At 42.5% G+C, this 23,556-nt stretch overlaps 1 protein-coding gene and 1 long non-coding RNA gene across 2 annotated transcripts in view; one reads left to right on the top strand and one right to left on the bottom strand.

The window, feature by feature from the left end:
* Positions 1-23,556, top strand: part of LOC141139196 (cytochrome P450 2K6-like) — an 83,341-nt gene that overhangs the window by 23,061 nt on the left and 36,724 nt on the right. The window contains exons 4-6 of the mRNA XM_073625115.1: positions 11,164-11,313; positions 14,868-15,028; positions 20,883-21,059. Coding sequence (XP_073481216.1) covers positions 11,164-11,313; positions 14,868-15,028; positions 20,883-21,059 — 488 coding nt within the window. The remainder of the gene's footprint in view (positions 1-11,163; positions 11,314-14,867; positions 15,029-20,882; positions 21,060-23,556) is intronic.
* The window catches only part of LOC141139198 (uncharacterized), a 1,175,459-nt gene that overhangs the window by 1,134,188 nt on the left and 17,715 nt on the right, over positions 1-23,556 (bottom strand). The window lies entirely within an intron of this gene.

Below are 23,556 nucleotides of genomic sequence, written 5' to 3'. Positions count from 1 at the left end.
CATTGTATATTTGAAATGTACCTGAATCCTCATAAAAAAAACTGTCATTTTTGAAGTAAAACACATTGGAGAGTATAATTCAAAACAAAAATCCTTTATTAAGGGCTCAGAACCAAACAAAGAGGAAGGCAACACTGGATCAACAGGAGAAATTAGCGAAGCCTGGGACCCCCACGGCAGACATCAATTCTTCAACATCAAAATTGGTGGCCTGAGGAGTCCATATGTAAGGGAGGGCAGTCTGGTCCAGAATTCGCAGAGATCCGAAAAAGCAGCAGATGACATGTGTCCTCACTTTCTGGTCTTCCTTCCACGCTTCCTTCCTGGCTGTGGCTGTGCTGTTGGAGATGTGGCAGGAGGAGGAGTAGGACCTGGAGGAGGAGGAGGACTGGGAGGACCTGGAGGAGAAGGAGCAGGAGGAGGAGGACCTGCAGGAGGAGGAGGACCATCGCAAAGGTGTGTCTGAGCTGTAATTTGGCCCCTCATACCTTTGTTAAGAGCCTCCAATATGAGCGTCTCACACATGACTTGTTGGCCCTCCTCCATCCTCTGCATTTTATATGTAATGACGGCAGCAATGTCCTCCTCCACGGTGTGTGGTGCTCCCAGGACCTCTGTAGCCCTCCAAAAGAGTCCTCTGGCAGCCTCCTCTAGGGCACTCCTCCTACTGTCACTTTCTCTTTTCAGGGGGGGTGGAGGGACCTGCAGATCAGCCAGCCGGCTCGGCCCGGCCACCTCCTGGCTGAGACTTCCCTGTGTATGAAAAAGGGACATGGTTTTAGTTTTTGCTTCATCAATCACAATCCTAAATTAGTACTCCCAAATAACATCTAGTTAACATCATTGATTGGACAAGCAGAAATATTTAGAGGAATGCTATACCTGGCTCAATCTGGGCTCCTCCACATGCGGCCTGGAAGGTCCAGGTTGGGCGTCAGAAGCCTCAGCTGGGGGGGAAGGAAGCGTGGAAGGAAGACTGGAGAGGCATGACCTGGGTTCAGTCTGGCCTGCCAGAAAATGCAGCCTGTCGTAGTACAACATCCTGGGGACATAGATGTCATCTGCTGCTCCGGATCTCTGTGAATCCAGGACCTTCTTGTGCTCCCTTAGATATGTGCTCCTCAGGCCACCAATTAATATCTTTAAATAGGTGATGTCTGCCGTGGGGATCACCTGCTTCACAATTTCACACAATTGCTCTAGTGCTGCCTTCCTCTTTGCTTGGTTCTTGAAATGGGGGTGTTTAATCTCCCACAGACATGGCAGCTCCCTTAACATATCTAGGAATACTGACATGAAGTCATTATCTTTCATTAGCATATCCATGTTCACTGCAAGACACAACACAAGACAAAGCCTAATGTCAGACAAAACTCTCCTAATCTTGTTACAATATAGGCCTCAATCTAGAAGCAGTATAGGCACAAGTTTGTCTCTTACCTTCGTTCTTACGATCAACGCGTCCAATGCTCCTTCCTCCGCTCACAGATCGTACGTAATACGCACGTGTGTTACGCTTTATATACACTGCGCATGCGTGTAACTCCGCCCGCCCCTGACATTCTTTCTATTCTATTCCCCGCCCCTTTTCGTTCGGTGCAGTGGGGGAAGAGCACATGGCGGAGTCACAGCAGGTGCGTGATAATTACAGGAACAAGGAGGAGGAGAATGAAAGCCCGGATCCGGACATGTCCCGATCCAGAAGGAGACGTTTTAAGGCCACAAATATGTCCTTTGGAGAGATGTTGGAGATGGTCGACATCATGAAGAAGTCCGACTATGACGGAAAGTATGGGCTTTACCCCAACCCCAATATCAGAAAGGCAAAGATCATGGCGAAAGTGGTCAAAAGTCTTCACAAGAATTTCGGGGTACGAAGATTGAAAGATCAGCTCAGGAAGCGGTGGTCGGACCTCAAATTAAGAGAGCCAGAGCAGTACCGAAAGATCCGGAGAGTGTTGCAAAAAAGTAAGTAGTTGTGCTGTGTTCCTATTCTTTCTGTCTTTATTACGTTTGTGCTGCTCCATGTGCTTTTCTTAATTGTACAGTTAAAAAGGGCAACTTTAATGTTCATGGGCCCATTATTCGTTCGTATCAAACATTTTTCTTTCGGCCTCTAAAACACCATTGTTTAGGCCATATGCATTTTCCAACATTTTTAAGGGCCTACTTGGATGCCAAATATTTGTTTGTGTAGATGGGTTTGTTACTAGAATGAAATGCAAACTAGATTGTGTGTAAGGAGAGGACACTGAGCAGCTGTTTTCACATCTGGACACTGGAGCACTAGTGTGGGACACAAGAACACCATTTTTATTAGGGGGGCCACACAGGTGCTCCAGTGTATACTATAGTGAGGTCTCCATCTCTGAAGCTTGTATTAACAGGTAAAGTATTGCAGCTTGACAAAGGCCAATAAAAAAACTACATCTTGGAACTCGGCTAAAATTGACAATTGTACCCCACTTCCAAGCAATGTTTCCTATTTCTAGTTCTGCCATCAAATATCTGTGTGCTAATTATACCATTTTTGTTTTACATAGGGGAGAAAAGACTCGGAGGACACCCCTCATCCGAGGAGACCACAGACCCCCCACCTATGGAAGAAGGTGAAATACCACCAACACAAGCTGAGCAGGAGGAAGAAGAAGATGTGGTGGAAATTGGCACCACAACAGGTGAGTGTCTGCGACCACAGACTCAGGTAAAAGAGATGGATGGTGGCAGATTTTTGATACCTGTTTTTGTTTTGTTTCTCTCTTTTTAGGTGATCGTGATCCAGATCCTTTCACATCAGAAAGTGCCCAGATCCTGATCGGGGAGATCATGGGATGTAATGTAGAATTGCAAAACATCCAGAAAAAAATGAATGATGTGATTCAAAAAAATAATAACATCATTGATGTTTTGGGGCGAATTTAAAACCCCACAAAATCACTTGTTTTATTGTGGTCCAATCTTTTAAATATTTTTGCAATGTTTTGAAAAGCCAAATTTGGAGGATGCACACAGTGTGCCAACATGTGCTATCTGCCATCACGGGAGATCAATGGACGCGTTTTGGGGGTGCAACCCCTTCCTCAATTATAAAATAGTGGTGAGGAAGGGCTTGCTCCCCCAAAACACGTCCCTTGATCCCCCGTGATGGCAGATAGCACATGTTGCCATTCGTAAATTGGTGTGCATCTTCCAAATTTGGCTTTTCCAGGGGTGATTTCCCCCCATCTGAACGCAATATCAAACACAGTTCCTAAATACTGATGTCTGATATTGCCTTCAGGTTTTACCTAATGTGAACTTTGTAAGTTCAAGTTTTTTGTCTTTCTTGTTGGTTTTACACAGGCCTGTTTTATCGTAAATGGACATTTCTATTTTTGATAATGCCACCCCAAAAATTGTTATACAACAAACATGTTGGTTTGTTTTAAAAACCTTTGGTAAATGCACATGTGATTGTGCAGGTATAAAAAAAGTTGGTTAATCAAGAATGTGTGGATTATTGTCTTTTGATTATTATTGACTTTTGGGGTGATGTAATTGCTGTTTTCAGCAAAAATGGGGGTTATTTCCTAAGGGCAAATCCTCTTTGCACTACAAGTGCAGGTTCAGTGCAGTTGCAAGTGCACTTGTAGTGAAATGTGTTTTTGCATTTAGTAAATAACCGCCAACAGTGCTTTGTATAAGGTTACACAATCACGCCATTTTCTGCACTCAAAACATTTCTGTCAGGGTCAGCTAAAACAAACACAAGCAGTAAATGTCCACAAAGAATTTCTTTTTTTGTTTTATTATAAAAAGGCTTCACAGATTTTCTGGCATATTGATAGCCCCCCTACCCGCAAAGAACTCCAGGTAGCGTAACCGTACATCACAGGCACTCAGGGAGGACAAGCCAGGACTGCCGCTTTCAAGCGCCATCAGTGTGGTTTGATGTATCATTCCGGCCTCAGGCTCAACTGAGCCAGCATAGTTGGCCGAATGTTTCCTTAAAAAGTTATGGCACGCAAGTATAATATGGTTCAGTTTATACTCCGCCATATGGATGGGTGTCAGAAATAGGCGGAACCGGCTGGCCAGGATTCCAAATGTGTTCTCCACCACTCTTTGGGCTCTGGCCAGCCGGTAATTAAAAACCCTCTGTTCCGGGGTGAGGGTCCTCATTGGGAATGGCCGCATCAGGTGGTCCCCCAGCGCAAACGCTTCATCAGCAATGAACACAAATGGGAGTCCTTCAACATTGTCCTCTGGAGCTGGCAAGTCCAAGCTGCCATTCTGGAGACGCCTGTAAAACTCCGTCTGGGCGATGACTCCACCATCGGACATCCGACCATTCTTCCCCACGTCCACATACAGGAAGTCTTAATTAGCCGACACCACCGCCAACATCACTATACTATTGAACCCCTTATAGTTAAAATAGTACGACCCCGAGTTGGGTGGTGGGACGATGTGGACGTGTTTCCCATCAATTGCCCCTCCGCAGTTAGGAAAGTCCCACCGCTGGGCAAAGTAGGAGGCCACAGTCTGCCATTCCTGTGGCGTGGAAGGAAACTTTTGAGGAAAAAACAATAAACATTACTATTTTTGATCAGAAACATGGCAAGCAGATTAGGCACAAACATTATGGGGCAACCTCCAGATAACATTTATTAAGGGGAATTTAACAATGCCAAAGTATAAGGTACACCTATCATATTCCCCCTCCCCCCCCTCTCATGGGCCATTTCTAACATTATAGGGGTATGTGGAAATCTTGGACAGGTAACCCTCTTCACTTCATTGAGAGATGAATGCCTAAATAATAGGTCTTACTTTGGCCAGCCCCTCCTTAGTTACACTATTGGCAGCCCACTGGACAGGTAAGAAGTGTCATAATACAAAGATATAAATACACACTGTACACATTTGTGGACATTCTGCTATTACCTATCAAGATAATAATAGAATAAAAAAACTTTAAACAGTACCATTTGAAAGTATACAAGCAGGCCCTTGCACTACATGCTTTGGGGAATTCATCCATAAATCAGAGCACAAAAGAGATGGGTATAGTGTGTATGGGTTTGGCAAAGTCAGCAGATAGATGATTGAGGAAAATGAATTGGGATCAGCTGACTTAGCAGTTGGGGGAGGGAGAGTTACTAAAAATTATTTGGGGACACCACCAAAAAAAAGCCTCTGGCACTCTGTCAGAATTTAAAGCAAATATAACATTTCAAAACATTTTAGGGGGTGTTTGGGGTAAAGCACTACTATGGAGCAGAAAAAATACATTGTTAAGTGACTACATGAGGTGAATATAGGGCCAGGAGACACCATGCTGGGGAGGTTATTGAAGGGCAAATCTGTATGAAGGACCTAAAATAATAATTGCATACAAATCCAGCATGCATGAGAACAAAGGGGACATTCACAGCATATTACAATCATGGTAATTAGGGAATGAGGAAAGAAATACAATATATTATCAAACATTCAATACAATAAAATGTGATATAAAAGGATAAAAATCTTACCTTCATATACTCCTTCTGCAGGACCTGGATGATGGCAGTCCTGCAGGCTTCTCCCTGTGGCCAAATACCGCAGGGTAGCGACCAACCTCTGCTCCGGAGTGATGGCTTGCCTCATGCAGGTATCCTGCCTGCTAATATAGGGGGTCAGCGAAGCCAACAAACGGTGAAATACGGGGTCCGTCATCCTGCGAAAGTTCCTGAAATCATCAGGATTATTCTCACGGATCTCACGGAGCAAAGGCATATGAGAGAACTGGTCACGCTGAAGCAACCAATTCTTGGTCCATGAACTCCTCCCCACCCTGTTCATGGACTGGACTTGTGTCAAGGTCAGGACCCCAACACCAAGCTCCCGCACAGCACAAACTCTACGAGGAGTACGCATACGCAACATGGCTAGAAAACGGTTGGCTGCTCAGAACAAAGTAACAGAACGCACTGAAGAACAGCAAGGCCTGTGAAGAGCGACCTGAAAAACAGTAACGAACGAACAAGAATACAATGACTAAAGTCACGCGGAACTTGCTGCACGCACTGAAGAGCAGATACAAACCCACAAGCACAAACTGAACGGCAGAAAACTATCTGAAAGCCACGAGTCTGAAAAAGCGCGAATCGTCTCTCACCAAACTTTTACTAACACGAGATTAGCAAAAGGAGCCCAAAGGGTGCCGCGCTTGGTTCTGAACTGGCCTTTTCTAGTCTCGTCGTACGTGGTGTACGTGACCGCATGGTTGGCGATCGGAAATTCCGTCAACTTTGTGCGACCGTGTGTAGACAAAACAAGTTTGAGCCAACATCCGTCGGAAAAAATCCTAGGATTTTGTTGTTGGAATGTCCGAACAAAGTCCGACCGTGTGTACGCCCTATTACAAGACACCCATATGTATCTGATGCGCCAGTAAATAAAATACAGTATTCACAACTCCGTGACCCTGTTTTGATGTTGAATTTTAAAAGCAGCAGCAAGCTTGCTGATCTTACATGTTTGCTAATCAAGACAGAAGACCGCTGCTTTTAACATTCAACATCAAAACAGTGTCACGGAGTTCTAAATACTGTATTTTATGATATAAACTCAGTTTACTGTTAAAAATAAGAGTGAGATGCAAGACTTCGATGGGTGGCGACTACAGACTGTAGGCTTAGTGTAGCCGAGTGCGGGGTATACCAATATGGCCGCGAAGGAACATTACTTCCGTTACAAGATTTGATGGGTCGCCTAATCTGACGGAACACTGGCAGTCTCTTTCCACAACTTTCTATTTCTAGGAACTACATATCCCATGGTACCTTGCTGCCTGCAAGCAGTGATTCCTGTTCTGACTCCGCCTCCTGAAACTCCTCCTCTCAGCACATCTGTAGTTCAGAAGGCAAGCTCTGTGAAATGTGTGACACAGCAGTGCCTACTCACAGGGCATTGCAAATATGTGTCACAGAATTCAAGGAAGTAAATGTTTGGGAATCTTTACAAAGTAAGTTTACAAACTTCAAAATTGTTTAGATTAAAAGGAGTAGGCTAGAAATAATCAAAATAAAACGAGGAAATGTATAGACGATTTTACCTTATGACCGTAGATACGCTTTCATAGGTATTACCATAGTGAGATTTTTTGGGACAGATCCTACTTCACATAATCACATACATATTTTCAATAGGATGAAGGTACCCCAGACAAATGCAGCTTCCATTGAACACCTGTCAAATCTTATATGTACAGCATCAATAAAAAAAATCTGATTTATGCAGGGGGGCGTGGCGACCGAGCTCCAACATGGATGCCTAACTAAAGAGCTCCGCTCGGCCGCCGGAGAGAATCTTCATCCATCCACTTCCACCGACCCCATCCGAACCGCAAAGAGCGTCCACGGACCCACTAAGTACCGCTGTACACGGCGTTATGCCTAGACACAGGAAAAACCCGCAAAATCTTCAAAAAATGCAGGATTTCTTCAAAGGGCGCGAGCTCCAACAAAATGGCGCCGGCGCCTCAGGCAGAAGAATGGAGCCGCAGGCCGGGACTAACAACGGCAGCTCTGGTGCAGCGAAAACGCACCAAAGCCTCCACCTGAACAGCGGATCCTCCTTTGGCACATCGAGCCCCTCCACCAGGAGCCCAGCTAAACAGAAACTGCGGATAGCGTCCCCGGACCGGCCGCTGGCGGACCCTGAGATGGAGGTAAGCAGGCCTCAAACTGCCATAGACACAGCGGTGCGTAGTTCACAGGACCCCATAGCAGCATTCCCTACCTCTGACAGGCCAGTGTCAGACACAGTACTTAAAGAGATGCTGCTATCCCTTAAAGCATCCCTGCAAGCTGATATGACTGCTGGCATTAACAAATGCCAGAGAGAAGTCCAGGTCTTAGGCAGCAGAGTGGATCACATAGAGCAGCGAATGGGAGAATTCACTTTCTCATTCAACTCAATGGTAGATGCTCATAGTACCCATGATGAAGAAATCGCATGGCTAAAAAACAAGGTCGCAGACCTGGAAGACCGTTCCAGAAGGAACAACCTAAAAATAAGGGGGATCCCAGAAACCGTACCTGCCACACAGCTGCTGCAATACACACAGGCACTATTTTCAACTCTGCTACCATCCCTTTCAGCTCAAGACCTAATAGTGGATCGCATACACCGCTTACCCAAACCTGCGTTCCTTCCTGAAAACACCCCTAGGGATGTGCTACTTCGGGTGCACTACTACCATATAAAAGAACAGATCCTCACCACATCTCGAAAAGCCGATGAAAGGCACCCACAGTATGCAGAAATACAAATCCTCCCAGACCTGTCCAGACATACGCTCCAACAGCGTCGCAACCTCGCGACCATAACTAAGGCCTTGAGGAATCACCACATACTACATAAATGGAAATATCCCGCCAAACTATCAATAACCCACAATGGAGTATCAGTCATGGTATCCACACTGGAAGAAGGTGTAGCAGCACTCCGCAAGTGGGGTGTCTTACCCGACACAGACAACTCACCTTCCCAAATCCCTACACCTAGCCCATTACAAGAGGACTGGCAAGTGGTCTCTCGCAAACGCTCCTCAAGGAAAGCTACTGGTGGAAGTGGCTAAGAACTAACGTTAAGCAAAATCAACTCTCTCCGGACACCAGGGGTCACATGATGATCACCCTGGTCACCTCCAGTTATTTGAAGCAGTTACATCTGCCTTTGGATCAGTTTATGGATCCCCTTCTTATTGAATTTAAATACAGTTTAATAACATTCTTTTTTTCTCTCAGCGTTTTTATTTTTTACCATATGTTTGAAGCACGCCATCCAGCAGCGCACATCCACTCCAACCTAGATGAAGACGGCATAATCGACTCCTACTTGATCTACTACAGCCTAAGTGAGTACCTACTCCTCATGTCACATCAGACACCACATCCACCCACAAATGCCCATTAATTGTTTATCTATAAATGCTAGGGGTCTCAACCACCCCGCAAAGAGGCTCTCCATGTGGAAAGAGGCTACAATACACAAGGCAGATGTACTATGTGTGCAAGAGACTCACTTCCAAGACACTAAAGCTCCCAGTTGCTCACACAAAGATTACTACTAATTGGACTAGAAAGATTCCCTTACTCGGTGAGACATGTAGTAACACACATATTATTGGTTGCTAGGTCCCTAATACTTAGTAACTGGAAAAATGCTCCAACACTCAACATAACAGACGTAACTAGGAAGGTCCAACAAAACTATATCTTTGAACGACTTATAGCAATTAACTCACTAAGATGTGAAACGTTTGATAATCTATGGAAAACATGGACTGATAAATATCATTATACCTAATCTACTGTATACATAACCTGAAGATACAATATATGAACGCTCTGGATAAGTGCTCCTCTTTTACGCTTCCTTATACTTCTTTATGCTTTGTATTATTATTGTTTTGTCCCAGTTTTCCCCTAATATCATTTGTGTATTATTTTCCCTTTTGTATTATTATTTATCCCCTGTGATCAATCTCAAAATCAATAAAAATCTTAAATGAAAAAAAAAAAAAAAAATCTGATTTATGCCCCATACACTTGACCCGAAAATTGAACAACAGATCGTCCGTTTTTTTTTTTTTTGCATGCTAGTCGTAAATCGAACCTGAAGAGTTTTACAAAAGGTATGAAAATTTACGACAGAATAAAAAATCAGAAATGATGTGACGTGTTGTGGTGTATTTGTATTGTATTTTCGGACAACAACTGTACTGATTAACCACTTCAGCCCTAGAAGATTTTACCCCCTTCCTGACCAGAGCACTTTTTGCGATTTGGCACTGCATCGCTTTAACTGACAGTTTTGCGGTCGTGCGACGTTGTACCCAAACAAAATTGATGTCCTTTTTTCACCACAAATAGAGCTTTCTTTTGGTGGTATTTGATCACCTATGAGAGCGACAATTTTGAAAAAAATTCAATTTTTTTACTTTTTGCTATAATAAATATCCCCCAAAAATATATGTTTTTTTCTCAGTTTAGGCCGATATGTATTCTTCTACATATTTTTGGTAAAAAAAAATCGCAATAAGCGTATATTGATTGGTTTGCGCAAAATGTATAGCGTCTACAAAATAGGGGATAGTTTTATGGCATTTTTATTATTATTATTTTTTTTATTAGTAATGGTGGCAATCTGCAATTTTTATCATGACTATGACATTATGGCGGACACATCGGACACTTTTGACACTGTTTTGGGACCATTGTCATTTATACAGCGATCAGTGCTATAAAAATGCACTAATTATTGTGTAAATGACACTGGCAGTGAAGGGGTTAACCACTAGGGGGCAATGAAGGGGTTATGTGTGTCCTAGGGAGTGATTCTAGCTTTGGGGGTGGTGGGCTTCAACACACATGACAGCGATCACTGCTCTCGATGACAGAGAGCAGTGATCCCTGTCATGACACAAGGCAGAATGGGGAAAAGCTATGTTTACAAAGGCATCTTCGTGACACGATCGCGGGCACCCGGCGGACATCGAGTCCACAGGACCCACGGTCACGGAGAACGCGCCCGCAGTGCCGCTTCTTAAAGGGGATGTACCTGTACGCCCTTTTGCCCACCCGTGCCACTCTGCCGACGTATATCGTCATGCAGCGGTCAGATAGTGGTTAAACGAAAAACCGTACGATATGGTATCGTGCGAGAACATTTTTTTTGTGTTTGTCCGATCAGATAATATTGGATGAACTGTCGTGATAAGCTCTCGAAAGCTCTGTACTAACGATCCGATTATCATACGATTGCGTCGAAAGCGGTATTTTTCATCTGATTTTCGGATCGTGTGTACAGGTCATTAGTATTAGTTTTGTTCTTACAAAGTGTGCGAGCAACAGTTGTGGCCAATGTCAGAGAATGTTATTTTCAATGTGTGACTCTTGGATGAATTTTCAATAATCTGGCTTGATGCATTGGGTGAACGGTATCCAAAAAATCTTTAGCACAATATGAGCAAAAACTGAGGGATTAAATTGATAAAAATACGCCATGTTGTTTTTACACTATGTATGGTTTCACAAGTTTTTGTATGAGGAAATGTATGATAATATGACACTCTATAAACATTATTTAAATTAGTATGTAGATTATTTTCATATATATTGATTTTGTCAGGCATTGTCTTTTCCAATGGAGAAAGCTGGAAGGCAATGAGGAGATTCACTCTATCAGCTCTACGAGATTATGGAATGGGGAAGAAAGGTATAGAAGACAGGATTAATGAGGAAGCCGAATGCTTAGTGCAAAAATTTAGATCCTATGGAGGTAAGATATTATTCTTGTGTCCCTCTAAGTTCAGTCTCTCTCTCTATCTCTCTATCTCTATATATGTAGGCCAGTATGGTGGCCTGAATTTATGGGTGGAGCCCGGGGGGTATTTAAGCAGACCACTCACCTGTGGTCTTTGTCGGTTCCGGTGCACGATACCCTCCCCCCTATTCCCCTTTTCAGGGCACTTCTCAGCACATTTCTCTCCACATTCATTCAATACTTATCTTGGGTATGCCCCATTTTTGGCATACTGGCCAAATCATATCCCCTCTCAAGCGTCCCTTCTCCAGAGAGAATACGTTCAGTGCTCGCAACCTTTCCTCATAACTAAGATCCTCCAGACCCTTTATTAGCTTTGTTGCCCTTCTTTGTACTCGCTCCATTTCCAGTACATCCTTCCTGAGGACTGCTGCCCAGAACTGGACAGCATACTCTAGGTGCAGCCGGACCAGAGTCTTTTAGCATGGAAGAATTATCGTTTTATCTCTGGAGTTGATCCCCTTTTTAATGCATGCCAATATTCTGTTTGCTTTGTTAACAGCAGCTTGGCATTGCATGACTTTGCTGAGCCTATCATCTACTAGGACCCCCAGGTCCTTTTCCATCCTAGATTCCCCCAGAGGTTCTCCCCCCAGTGTATAGATTGCATTCATATTTTTGCCACCCAAATGCATTATTTTACATTTTTCTACATTGAACCTCATTTTCCATGTAGTTGCCCACCCCATTAATTTGTTCAGATCTTTTTGCAAGGTTTCCATATCCTGCGGAGAAGTTATTGGCCTGCTTAGCTTAGTATCGTCTACAAATACAGAGATTGAACTGTTTATCCCATCCTCCAGGTCGTTTATGAACAAATTAAATAGGATTGGTCCCAGTACAGAACCCTGGGGAACCCCACTACCCACCCCTGACCATTCCGAGTACTCCCCATTTATCACCACCCTCTGAACTCACCCTTGTAGCCAGTTTTCAATCCATGTACTCACCCTATGATCCATGCCACCAGACCTTATTTTGTACAGTAAACATTTATGGGGAACTGTGTCAAATGCTTTTGCAAAATCCAGATACACCACGTCTATGGGCCTTCCTTTATCTAGATGGCAACTCACCTCCTCATAGAAGGTTAGTAGATTGGTTTGGCAAGAACGATTCTTCATGAATCCATGCTGATTACTGCTAATGATAACATTCTCATTACTAAAATCTTGTATATAGTCCCTTATCACCCCCCTCCAAGAGTTTACATACTATTGATGTTAGGCTAACTGGTCCGTAATTCCCAGGGATGTATTTTTGGCCCTTTTTAAATATTGGTGCTACATTGGCTTTTCTCCAATCAGCTGGTACCATTCCAGTCAGTAGACTGTCTGTAAAAATTAGGAACAACGGTCTGGCAATCACTTGACTGAGTTCCCTAAGTACCCTCGGATGCAAGCCATCTGGTCCCGGTGATTTATTAATGTTAAGTTTCTCAAGTCTAATTTTAATTCTGTCCTCTGTTAACCATGGAGGTGCTTCCTGTGTTGTGTCATGAGGATAAACACTGCAGTTTTGGTTACTGAAGCCCCCCGATTCACTCGTGAAGACTGAGGAGAAGAATAAATTCAATACCTTCGCCATCTCCCCATCCTTTGTAACCAGATGTCCTTCCTCATTCTTTATGAGGCCAATATGGTCTGTCCTCCCTTTTTTACTGTTTACATACTTAAAGAATTTCTTGGGATTTTTTTTTGCTCTCCTCCGCTATGTGTCTTTCATGTTCTATCTTAGCCGTCCTAATTGCACCCTTACATTTCTTGTTGCATTCTTTATAAAGTCTGAATGCTGAGGATGATCCCTCAACCTTGTATATTTTGAAGGCCTTCTCCTTTGCTTTTGTATGCATTTTTACATTGGAGTTAAGTCATCCAGGACTTTTGTTCGCTCTTTTAAATTTATTACCCAATGGGATGCATTGGCTAATGCCCTTATTTAATATACTCTTAAAGCAAACCCATCTCTCCTCCGTGTTCTTTGTTCCTAATATTTTATCCCAATTTATGCTTTTTAGCAAGGTTTGTAGTTTAGGGAAGTTGGCTCTTTTGAAATTCAGTGTCTTTGTATTTGCTTTATGTTTCCTATTTGTGTGATTTATACTGAAACTAATTGACCTGTGATCGCTGTTACCTAAATTGCCCCGTATTTCCACATCCATGATCAGGTCTGTATTGTTGGTAATCAGTAGATCCAGTAATGCTTTATTTCTAGTTGGTGCGTCTACCATCTGACCCATAAAATTGTCCTGCAAGACATTTAGGAACTGGCGAGCCTTAGATGAATGTGCGGTTCCCTCCACTCAGTCTATGTCTGAATAAAATAAAATCCCCCATTATGATAACACTTCCCATCCTTGCTGCTAATCCAAATTGTGATAGGAGATCTCTCTCCAATGTTACATTGGTAAAATGCATTTTTTCTATTTATTTCCAAAAAAACAAGGAAATAAAGAATATCGTGTATAATTTTTTTCCAATCAATTTAAGGTCCTATCTGTCCTGAAAAAAACATGTATACAATTTTAGGGTAGACTACACTAAACACATACAATGTTCAGAACTGAGAAATCATCAAAATTATAAAAGTGTTCTACGATTCATAAGGGAAAAGGCTGGGGACTCATGTAATTAGCAGCAACAAATGGCAACTTATACTATGGGGCAGTTTTGAGTTATACAGGGCTTTTTTTTCTCAGAGAATAGGTGCAGGAACCCCCCCCCCCCAGTCTGAGTCACCCCTTGTCTCTGCCCCTACCCACCTCTGGCCACTGTCTCTTCATTCCACCCCCTACCCACCTATCAGTACTGCCCCTTTTAGAGAATACAGAACCAAGCATAATTTTGTGGTGCTAAATCATTTGTATGGAACATATTAAGGATAAAAAGAAAATCAGTAAAATTGATCCCCTGCAGCCAGGAACAATAGAATCCCAGCAATAGATCCCCACACAACAATAGACTCCCCCAGCAACAATGGACTCCACCCCAACAATAGATTCCCTGCAGCAACAGTGAAGCACCCACAACAAAATATCACACCCAGTAAAAAAATATCCACCCAAGCAACATTAGACCCCCCCCCCAGCATCGACAACAGACCTTCCAGCAGCCAGCATCAATAGATCCTCCAGCAGCCAGTAGAAATATACATCTCCCTCAACAGTAGATCCCTTCCAGCAACATAAGACCCCCCAGCAACAGTAGATCCCCATCAGCAAAAATAGACCCTCACACAAAATCAGATCCCCACCAGTGACAATAGATCCCCCAGCAGCCAACATCAATAGACCCTCCAGCACACCCCACACCCCATGCTATTACATACAATCAGTGCTGGAGGTGCCGGAACTGTGTTCCCCCGCGTTCCCGCTGAAAAAAAGCCCTGGAGTTATATAAATACTTAACTAACCAGCAAGCAATAGACATGTGGGTATAATTGATACCTTACCTCCGAGGGTAATTTTTATATAAATGTTGTTCATTTTGCTTTTTTCCTTTTATTTTTAGGGAAGCCCTTTGATAATCGGATCATCCTTAATGCTGCTGTAGCTAACATAATAGTTTCTTTTCTGCTAAATAAAAGATTTGAATACGACAATCCAACCTTGTTAAACCTCATGCACCTTGTAAACGAAAATATAAGACTCATGGGGACCCCTATGGCCAGGGTAAGCTATTTTACTATTCATATACTGTATTTGTGTCAAGATGAGGTCACCTACACCAGTTGAAAGTATTGTATCATGAGGACAAAAGAACAAAAAAAATGGAGTAAAGCACCTTAGCATTAGGTGTTCTGGATTATAATGTTGCTATTATAGATAGAGTGAATTATCATAACTGTATGCCTCAAAAAAATCGTCTCTCACTAAGGTTTACTTTTTTTGCCATAAACATTAGACAATGGGCACATCAATAAATCTCATTTTGCAAAGCATACTCAAGTTTCTGATAACAATTTCTAGCACTGCCTGCATGCTTGGAGCTTCCCTATGTATACTGAGACAGAAGTTTGGGAGTATTCCTCCTTGTAGCCATTCAGCAGTAGGGATGAGCCGAACACCCCCCTGTTCGGTTCGCACCAGAACATGCGAACAGGAAAAAAGTTTGTTCGAACACGCGAACACCGTTAAAGTCTATGGGACACGAACATGAATAATCAAAAGTGCTAATTTTAAAGGCTTATATGCAAGTTATTGTCATAAAAAGTGTTTGGGGACCTGGGTCCTGCCCCAGGGGACATGGATCAATGCAAAAAAAAGTTTTAAAAATGGCCCTTTTTTCAGGAGCAGTGATTTTAATAATGCTTAATGTCAAACAATAAAAGTGTAATATCCCTTTAAATTTCGTAGCTGGGGGGTGTCTATAGTATGCCTGTAAAGGGGCGCATGTTTCCTGTGTTTAGAACAGTCTGACAGCAAAATGACATTTCGAAGGAAAAAACCCATTTAAAACTACTCACGGCTATTGCATTGCCGGTCCGACAATACACATAGAAGTTCATTGATAAAAACGGCATGGGAATTCCCCACAGGGGAACCCCGAACCAAAATTTAAAAAAAAAATGACGCGGGGGGTCCCCCTAAATTCCATATCAGACCCTTATCTGAGCACGCAACCTGGCAGGCCACAGGAAAAGAGGGGGGGACGAGAGAGCGCCCCCCCTCCTGAACCGTACCAGGCCACATGCCCTCAACATTGGGAGGGTGCTTTGGGGTCCCCGAGTACCCCCTTACCATTTCACACAGGGGGGGCTGGGATCTGGGGGTCCCCTTGTTAAAGGGGGCTTCCAGATTCCGATAAGCCCCCCGCCTGCAGACCCCCACAACCACCGGCCAGGGTTGTGGGGATGAGGCCCTTGTCCTCATCAACATGGGGACAAGGTGTTTTGGGGGGCTACCCCAAAGCACCCTCCCAATGTTGAGGGCATGTGGCCTGGTACGGTTCAGGGGGGAGGGGGCGCACTCTCGTCCCCCCCTCTTTTCCTGCAGCCTGCCAGGTTGCGTGCTCAGATAAGGGTCTGGTATGGATTTTTGGGGGGACCCAACGCCATTTTTTTTTTTTTTGGCGTGGGGTTCCCCTTAAAATCCATACCAGACCTGAAGGGTCTGGTATGGAATTTAGGGGGACCCCAACGTCATTTTTTTTTAAAATTTTGGCCGGGGTTCCCCATAATATCCATACCAGACCTGAAGGGCATGGTATGGAATTCAGGGGGACCCCCATGTCATTTTTCTTTTTTTTAATTTTGGTTCGGGGTTCCCCTGTGGGGAATTCCCATGCGAACTTGTATGTGTATTGTCGGGCGGCAATGCAATAGCCGCGAGTAGTTTTGAATGGATTTTTTTCTTCAAAATGTCATTTTGCTCTCAGACTGTTCTAAACACAGGAAACATGCGCCCCTTTACAGGCATACTATAGACACCCCCCAGCTTTGAAATTTAAAGGGATATTACACTTTTATTGTTTGCATTATTAAAATCACTGCTCCTGAAAAAATGGCCGTTTTTAAAACTTTTTTTTGCATTGATCCATGTCCCCTGGGGCAGGACTCAGGTCCCCAAACACTTTTTATGACAATAACTTGCATATAAGCCTTTAAAATTAGCACTTTTGATTTCTCCCATAGACTTTTAAAGGGTGTTCCGCGGCATTCGAATTTGCCGCGAACACCCCAAATTGTTCGCTGTTCAGCGAACTTGCGAACAGCCAATGTTCGAGTCGAACATGAGTTCGACTTGAACTCGAAGCTCATCCCTATTCAGATGTAATCTGATCTCACTAGCTTGTCTTTTTCACAGTACAGATTAGCCTCCAGAAAGATTTTTTTCTTGCTTTGAGTTTGCTATCTGTTTGCTTCAAGTTATACATATGAAATATTCACAGGTGATATTGCATATTCAACGTTTAAAAAGAAAAATACATAAAATTATATATAGATATATATATCTATATATGAAATCTACTATATACAGTAACAAATACAAAACAAAATCGACCAGCGCAAACCTACAACCTAACTAAAAGCAGCTAATGTACTGGGGGAGAAAAATATATCAAATCCCAAAAAACATAAATAAAAAAGCAGTACAGCGCATATAAAATCCTAAAGAAAGTTAATAAATGTCCATTTAAAATAGATCCAATTCGAGTCCAGCAATTGCTTCAGTGATGTTCGTGACCTCCACCATCGGTAGCACAAGCCGCTCACCTCTACAGATGGACCCCTGAGTTAATCAGTCAGGTCAAATCAGCAATTCCCTCATAGGGATACAAGCAGGGGGCAGTGTAAGCAGATCCTGGTCAAGCCTCACCCATAAGAAAATCCTGCAGTCATGACATGTAAAATATATATAAAAAGGAAATCTAGTGCTCTCTGTTGATAACTAAAACGAGGTTTATTAAATAGGCAGATAAAACACTCACAAGCATCGCACTATACCCCAGTGCAAAGGAAAGCAGCGTATGTGAAAGGATGATCCACATTGGATGGACGAGCGGAGCGCGGGTGACGTCACGATCCAGACAACGTGGGCGGTGCCGTATGCGTTACGTCCCTAAAGGGGGGCGGGACTTCATCAGCGGCGGCAGCTGGCCGTGACTCACTCGCTTTTATGCATAACACAGTAAGGATCTGACCAATCACCATACAGGCGTACCTATCACCATGGTGACATGGGGAGGGATACTAAGCAGCACGATGTAAGAAAACAGGAACTGCTGCAGAAAACATCCGCTGTAGTTGCCCGCTACACATTGCTAATCATGGAGCTGGCATATTTAAAAAATAAAAAATAAGCATGACAGAGGAAATAACATTCATAAATTAATTAACTAATTGTCATCCCGCGCTCTGGACGGTCATCCTCGGAATCATCCCTGTTACATCATAAATAAAATATATGACTGACATTGATCATAAAAAATATATCTATCCTAAAAAAATATTAATAAATTAACACAAAGACAAGGAGAAGGGGAGCTCGTAGCTGCTAACGATCTGAGATGAAGCAATTAACGTCAAATTCAACGTTCAAGCCCCCAGGGATGAGAACCTTAGTCTCATGTACCCAGTGCGATTCCCTGCAACTTAATTGACGTAAAAAATTGCCCCCTCTCCAATATTTTTTAACTCTCTCAATGCCCCAAAAACTTAGTCTTTTGGGGTTTTGACTATGCACTGTTTTAAAATGTTTGGAGACATTGTGTGTCTTTAATCCCTTCTTGATGTTGTTAACATGTTCTCCTAAACGCACATGTAGGGGGCGTGATGTCCTTCCTATGTATTGAAGACCACACTCACATTGGAGCATATAAACGACCCCTACAGTGGTGCAAGTGATCAGTTGGTCAATTTTGTATTCTTTACCAGTTGACGTGGCCCTAAAATTCTTGCGTTTTTTGTTATTGCATTTAGAGTGCCTGCAGGCTGTACATCGCCCACAGGCATAGAAACCTGAGAGGAAAGAAAACAAACGGTTTTCAGATTGTATGGGGGGATCAACCACTCCTGGAGCAAGTTTATCACGCAAAGATGGAGCTTTTTTGTAAATAAACATCGGACGTGGTGGCAGCAGGGGACCCAGCACACGATCCTGTTTCAGAATAGGCCAATTTTTTGAGACTAGTCTTTCGAACTGTTTATATTGAACATTATAATTGAGCACCATTTTGAAGTTAGAGACATCTGGACTGATTTCTTTAGCTTTATCCGCAATCAGTGACGTCCTATCCATGGCCAGAACCTTCTCAACCTCATTATTCAGACTGTGTATATTGTAACCTTTTTCCACGTATCTAGACGTAAGCAATGCAGACTGATCAACAAAGTCATCAACATGCGTGCAATTACGTCTAAGTCTAACAAATTGCCCCCTGGGAATATTACAAAGCCAAGATTTGTGATGGCAACTTCCCAGGGGGATGTAAGAGTTCCGATCCGTAGGTTTCAGGTAATTACACAGTCTAAATCCTTCGCTCTCCTTCAAGATTTCAAGATCAAGGAAAACAATCTTTTCTTTACTATGAACCCAAGATAGCTGGATGTTTTTAGTATTACTATCTAATTTCTGTATAAAGGTATCCAGACCAAGTTGATCTCCCTCCCAGATCATGACGAGGTCGTCTATATACCTTTTATAACAGACGAGTTCGGGGGACGGTGCTTGAACAGCACGTCTTCCTCCCAGTGGGCCATAAAAAGATTGGCCACACTGGGAGCAAACCGGGGGCCCATCGCAACACCCCTCTTTTGGAGAAAAAATTGACATATACAGTATCTATTAAAAGTGAGTACACCCCTCACCTTTTTGTAAACATTTATTATCTCTTTTCATGTGACAACACTGAAGAAATGACACTTTGCTACAATGTAAAGTAGTGAGTGTACAGCTTGTATAACTTAAAAATTTGCTGTCCCCCCAAAATAACTCAACACACAGCCAATTATGTCTAAGCCGCTGCCAACAAAAGTGAGTACACCCCTAAGTGAAAATGTCCAAATTGGGCCATGTCCCATGTCCTATGGTCTGATAAGACCAAGATAAACTTATTTGGTTCAGATGGTGTCAAGTGCATGTGGCGGCAACCAGGTGAGGAGTACAAAGACAAGTGTGTCTTGCCTACAGTCAAGATGGTGGTGGGAGTGTCATGGTCTGGGGCTGCATGAATGCTGCCGACACTGGGGAGCTACAGTTCATTGAGGGAACCATGAATGCCAACATGTACTGTGACATACTGAAGCCGAGCATGACCCCCTCCTTTCATAGACTGGGCCGCAGGGTAGTATTCCAACATGATAAGGACCCCAAACACACCTCCAAGATGACCACTGCCTTGCTAAAGAAGCTGAGGGTAAAGGTGACGGACTGGCAAAGCATGTTTCCAGACATAAGCCCTATTGAGCATTTGTGGGGCATCCTCAAACAGAAGGTGGAGGAACGCAAGGTCTCTAACATCCACCAGCTCCTTGATGTCGTCATGAAGGAGTGGAAGAGGACTCCAGTGGCAAAATGTGAAGTTCTGGTGAACTTCATGCCCAAGAGGGTTAAGGCAGTGCTGAAAAATAATGGTGGCCACACAAAATATTGACACTTTGGGCCCAGTTTGGAAATATTCACGTAGAGGTTTTACTCACTTTTGTTGCCAGCGGTTTAGACAATAATGACTGTGTGTTGAGTTATTTTGATGGGACAGCAAATTTACACTGTTATACAAGCTGTACACTCACTACTTTACATTGTAGCAAAGTGTCAAAGTGGCAAAGTGTCAGGGTCAGGGTCAGGGTCAGGGTTGTCATATGAAAATATATATTAAAATATTTACAAAAATGTGAGGGGTGTACTCACTTTTGTGAGATACTGTATATATATATATATATATATATATATATATATATATATATATATTTTTTTTTTTTTTTTTTAATTGAAACTATATGAATAAATATGTACAAAGACAATATTCAAACATTTCAAAGTGCTACGCATTTCCCTTTAAGGCTACCTTCTCTCTCTTTTTCAGCTGTATGACATGTTCCCTACGTTGATAGAGCCTCTACCAGGAGCCCACCACAAAATTGCTGAAAATGCTGAACAACTGCAGGATTTTATGAGACAAAAATTTACCAAGCAGAGGAAAGACCTTGATGTAAATTATCACAGAAATCTTATTGATGCTTTCCTGGCAAAACAGCAAGAGGTGAGGATGAAAATGTTTTATATGAAATTAATTGCAGGAGGGCACATGCGTGTTTTCAACTAGAATGGAATATTCTAGGTCCACTCTGCACTACCCAGGCAAAACTTCTGTTTGCTCCTCCCTGCTAATCAAAAAGGGAATTTCCCACCTATGCATCAGCAATGGGGTATTCTGATAAGAATAAGCAGAAACACTACTTTATGGAATTCAACTCATTAGTCATGCGGCCCTCCAAAATACTTCCTAATCCACCACTTACTGCAGTACTGGGGTTCTATGCTGCTATTGAAGACAGTATGCTTTAAATCCTCTTGACTCTGTGCACCCTAGATCCCAGAATGGATGTTAACCTACTTATGAAATTCCAGACCACAGTTTGAGAAGAGGTCCACACAGCCTTTTGCAAGCACTCCTCCAACCTTCGATGGAATGCCTTGAGCATCTTGGCTCCTCCATATCTTAAAGCATAAGTTCACCTTTTGCAACATGTTACACGTTAAACCCATGTTTAGGGCGCAATAATAAAAAAACTTTATTTTATATAGCGCCTTTAAAGGTGACTTCTCAAAGCGCTTTACAAAAAAATACACAGGATAATATAAAGAAAAAAGGGACAAATAAATGAAAGCTTACCTTAAAAAAACGTTTTTAGATTTGATTTGAATGAGTTTAGAGAAGTTGACTCTCTGTGATGTTCTTTGGAAGTGAATTCCAGAGTTTTGGAGCATAGCAGGAGAAGGTTGTGCCTCCCATTGAGTGTAGGTGAGTAGGGGGGACACACAGCAAACCAGAATTTGAGAAACGGAGGTTACGAGGAGGGGGGTAAATTGATAATGGGGGTGCCAAGCCATGAGGAGCCTTACAGGTGAGCAAGAGGATCCTAAATTCTATGTGAAACCTTATGGATAGCCAGTGCAAGGACTCCAGGATAAGAGTAACATGATCACTTGTACCAGACCTAGTCAGGATTCTGGCTGCAGAATTTTGAACATATTGAAGTCAATTAATAGTGGATTTAGGTCAGGGACGTGCAGTGAGGTCAGTGGCTGGTGAGGCACTGGCTAGTATCAGAGCCAGATACACACAGGTTACATACGTCGCGATCAGTAGAGCGAGAGCAATAATCTTAGCACTAGACCTCCTCTGTAACTCTAAACATCTCTAACTCTAATCTGTAAAAAAAATTTAAGCGTCGCCTATGGAGATTTTTAAGTCCTGAAGTTTGGCGCCATTCCACAAGTGTGTGCAATTTTAAAGCGTGATATGTTAGTATTTACTTTACGTAACATCATCTTCCACATTATACAAAAAAATTGGGATATCTAGAGTTTTTTTTCTTTTTTTCTATATTCATGAAACTGTTTTTTTACCCAAAAAATGCGTTTAAAAAAATGCTGCGCAAATACCGTGTAACATAAAAAGTTGCAATGACCACCATTTTATTCCCTAGGGTGTCTGCTAAAACAATATATCTAATGTTTGGGGGGTTCTGAGTAATTTTCGTATAAAAAAATTATGATTATTACATGTAGGAGAGAAGTGTTAGGATTGGCCTGGATGGCAAGGGGTTAATTACCATAAGTAAGTAATATACAAATAATTATTATATATTGTTTTTAAGGTAATTTACTATATTTTCAAAAACTGTACTCAAGCAAGTGGCTTAATGGACAAATTACTGAAGTTTGAAGTTATAACTTCCAACCAGTAATTTCACAGTAAATAGATAAATAATAAATTGTTATCTTAACGTATAGCATAATAATATATGATTTAGCTTGAATATAACAGTACCTTTTCAACAGCAGCAGATTCTCATTCTCCCTCTTAACTGTGCGAGAAAAACATGGGATTGTGGGTAAATCTTATACACATAAACCCATGTTTTTTCCTTGTAGTTAAGAGGGCTGGGCTGGAAGGGAGCATTTGTCTTTTAGACACATGCCCCTTCTATGACTCTGCAGTGAGAAGCCTCCACTGCACCATGCTTCACTGATGAGGTGGTATGCTTTGGATCATGAGCAGTTCCTTTCCTTCTCCATACTCTTCTCTTCCCATCACTCTGGTACAAGTTGATCTTGGTCTCATCTGTCCATAGGATGTTGTTCCAGAACTGTGAAGGCTTTTTTAGATGTTGTTTGGCAAACTCTAAACTGGCCTTCCTGTTTTTGAGGCTCACCAATGCTTTACATCTTGTGGTGAACCCTCTGTATTCACTCTGGTGAAGTTTTCTCTTGATTGTTGACTTTTACACACATACACCTACCTCCTGGAGAGTGTTCTTGATCTGGCCAACTGTTGTGAAGGGTCTTTTCTTCACCAGGGAAAGAATTCTTCGGTCATCCACCACAGTTGTTTTCTGTGGTCTTCCGGGTCTTTTGGTGTTGCTGAGCTCACCGGTGCGTTCTTTCTTTTTAAGGATGTTCCAAACATTTGATTTGGCCACACCTAATGTTTTTGCTATATCTCTGATGGGTTTGTTTTGTTTTTTCAGCCT

This window comes from Aquarana catesbeiana, linkage group LG04 (assembly GCF_042186555.1).
Source record: "Aquarana catesbeiana isolate 2022-GZ linkage group LG04, ASM4218655v1, whole genome shotgun sequence".
Taxonomy (NCBI): Eukaryota; Metazoa; Chordata; class Amphibia; order Anura; family Ranidae; genus Aquarana; species Aquarana catesbeiana.
The sequence above is the reverse complement of the archived record's forward strand: the minus strand, read 5'-3'. Positions and strand labels throughout refer to the sequence as shown.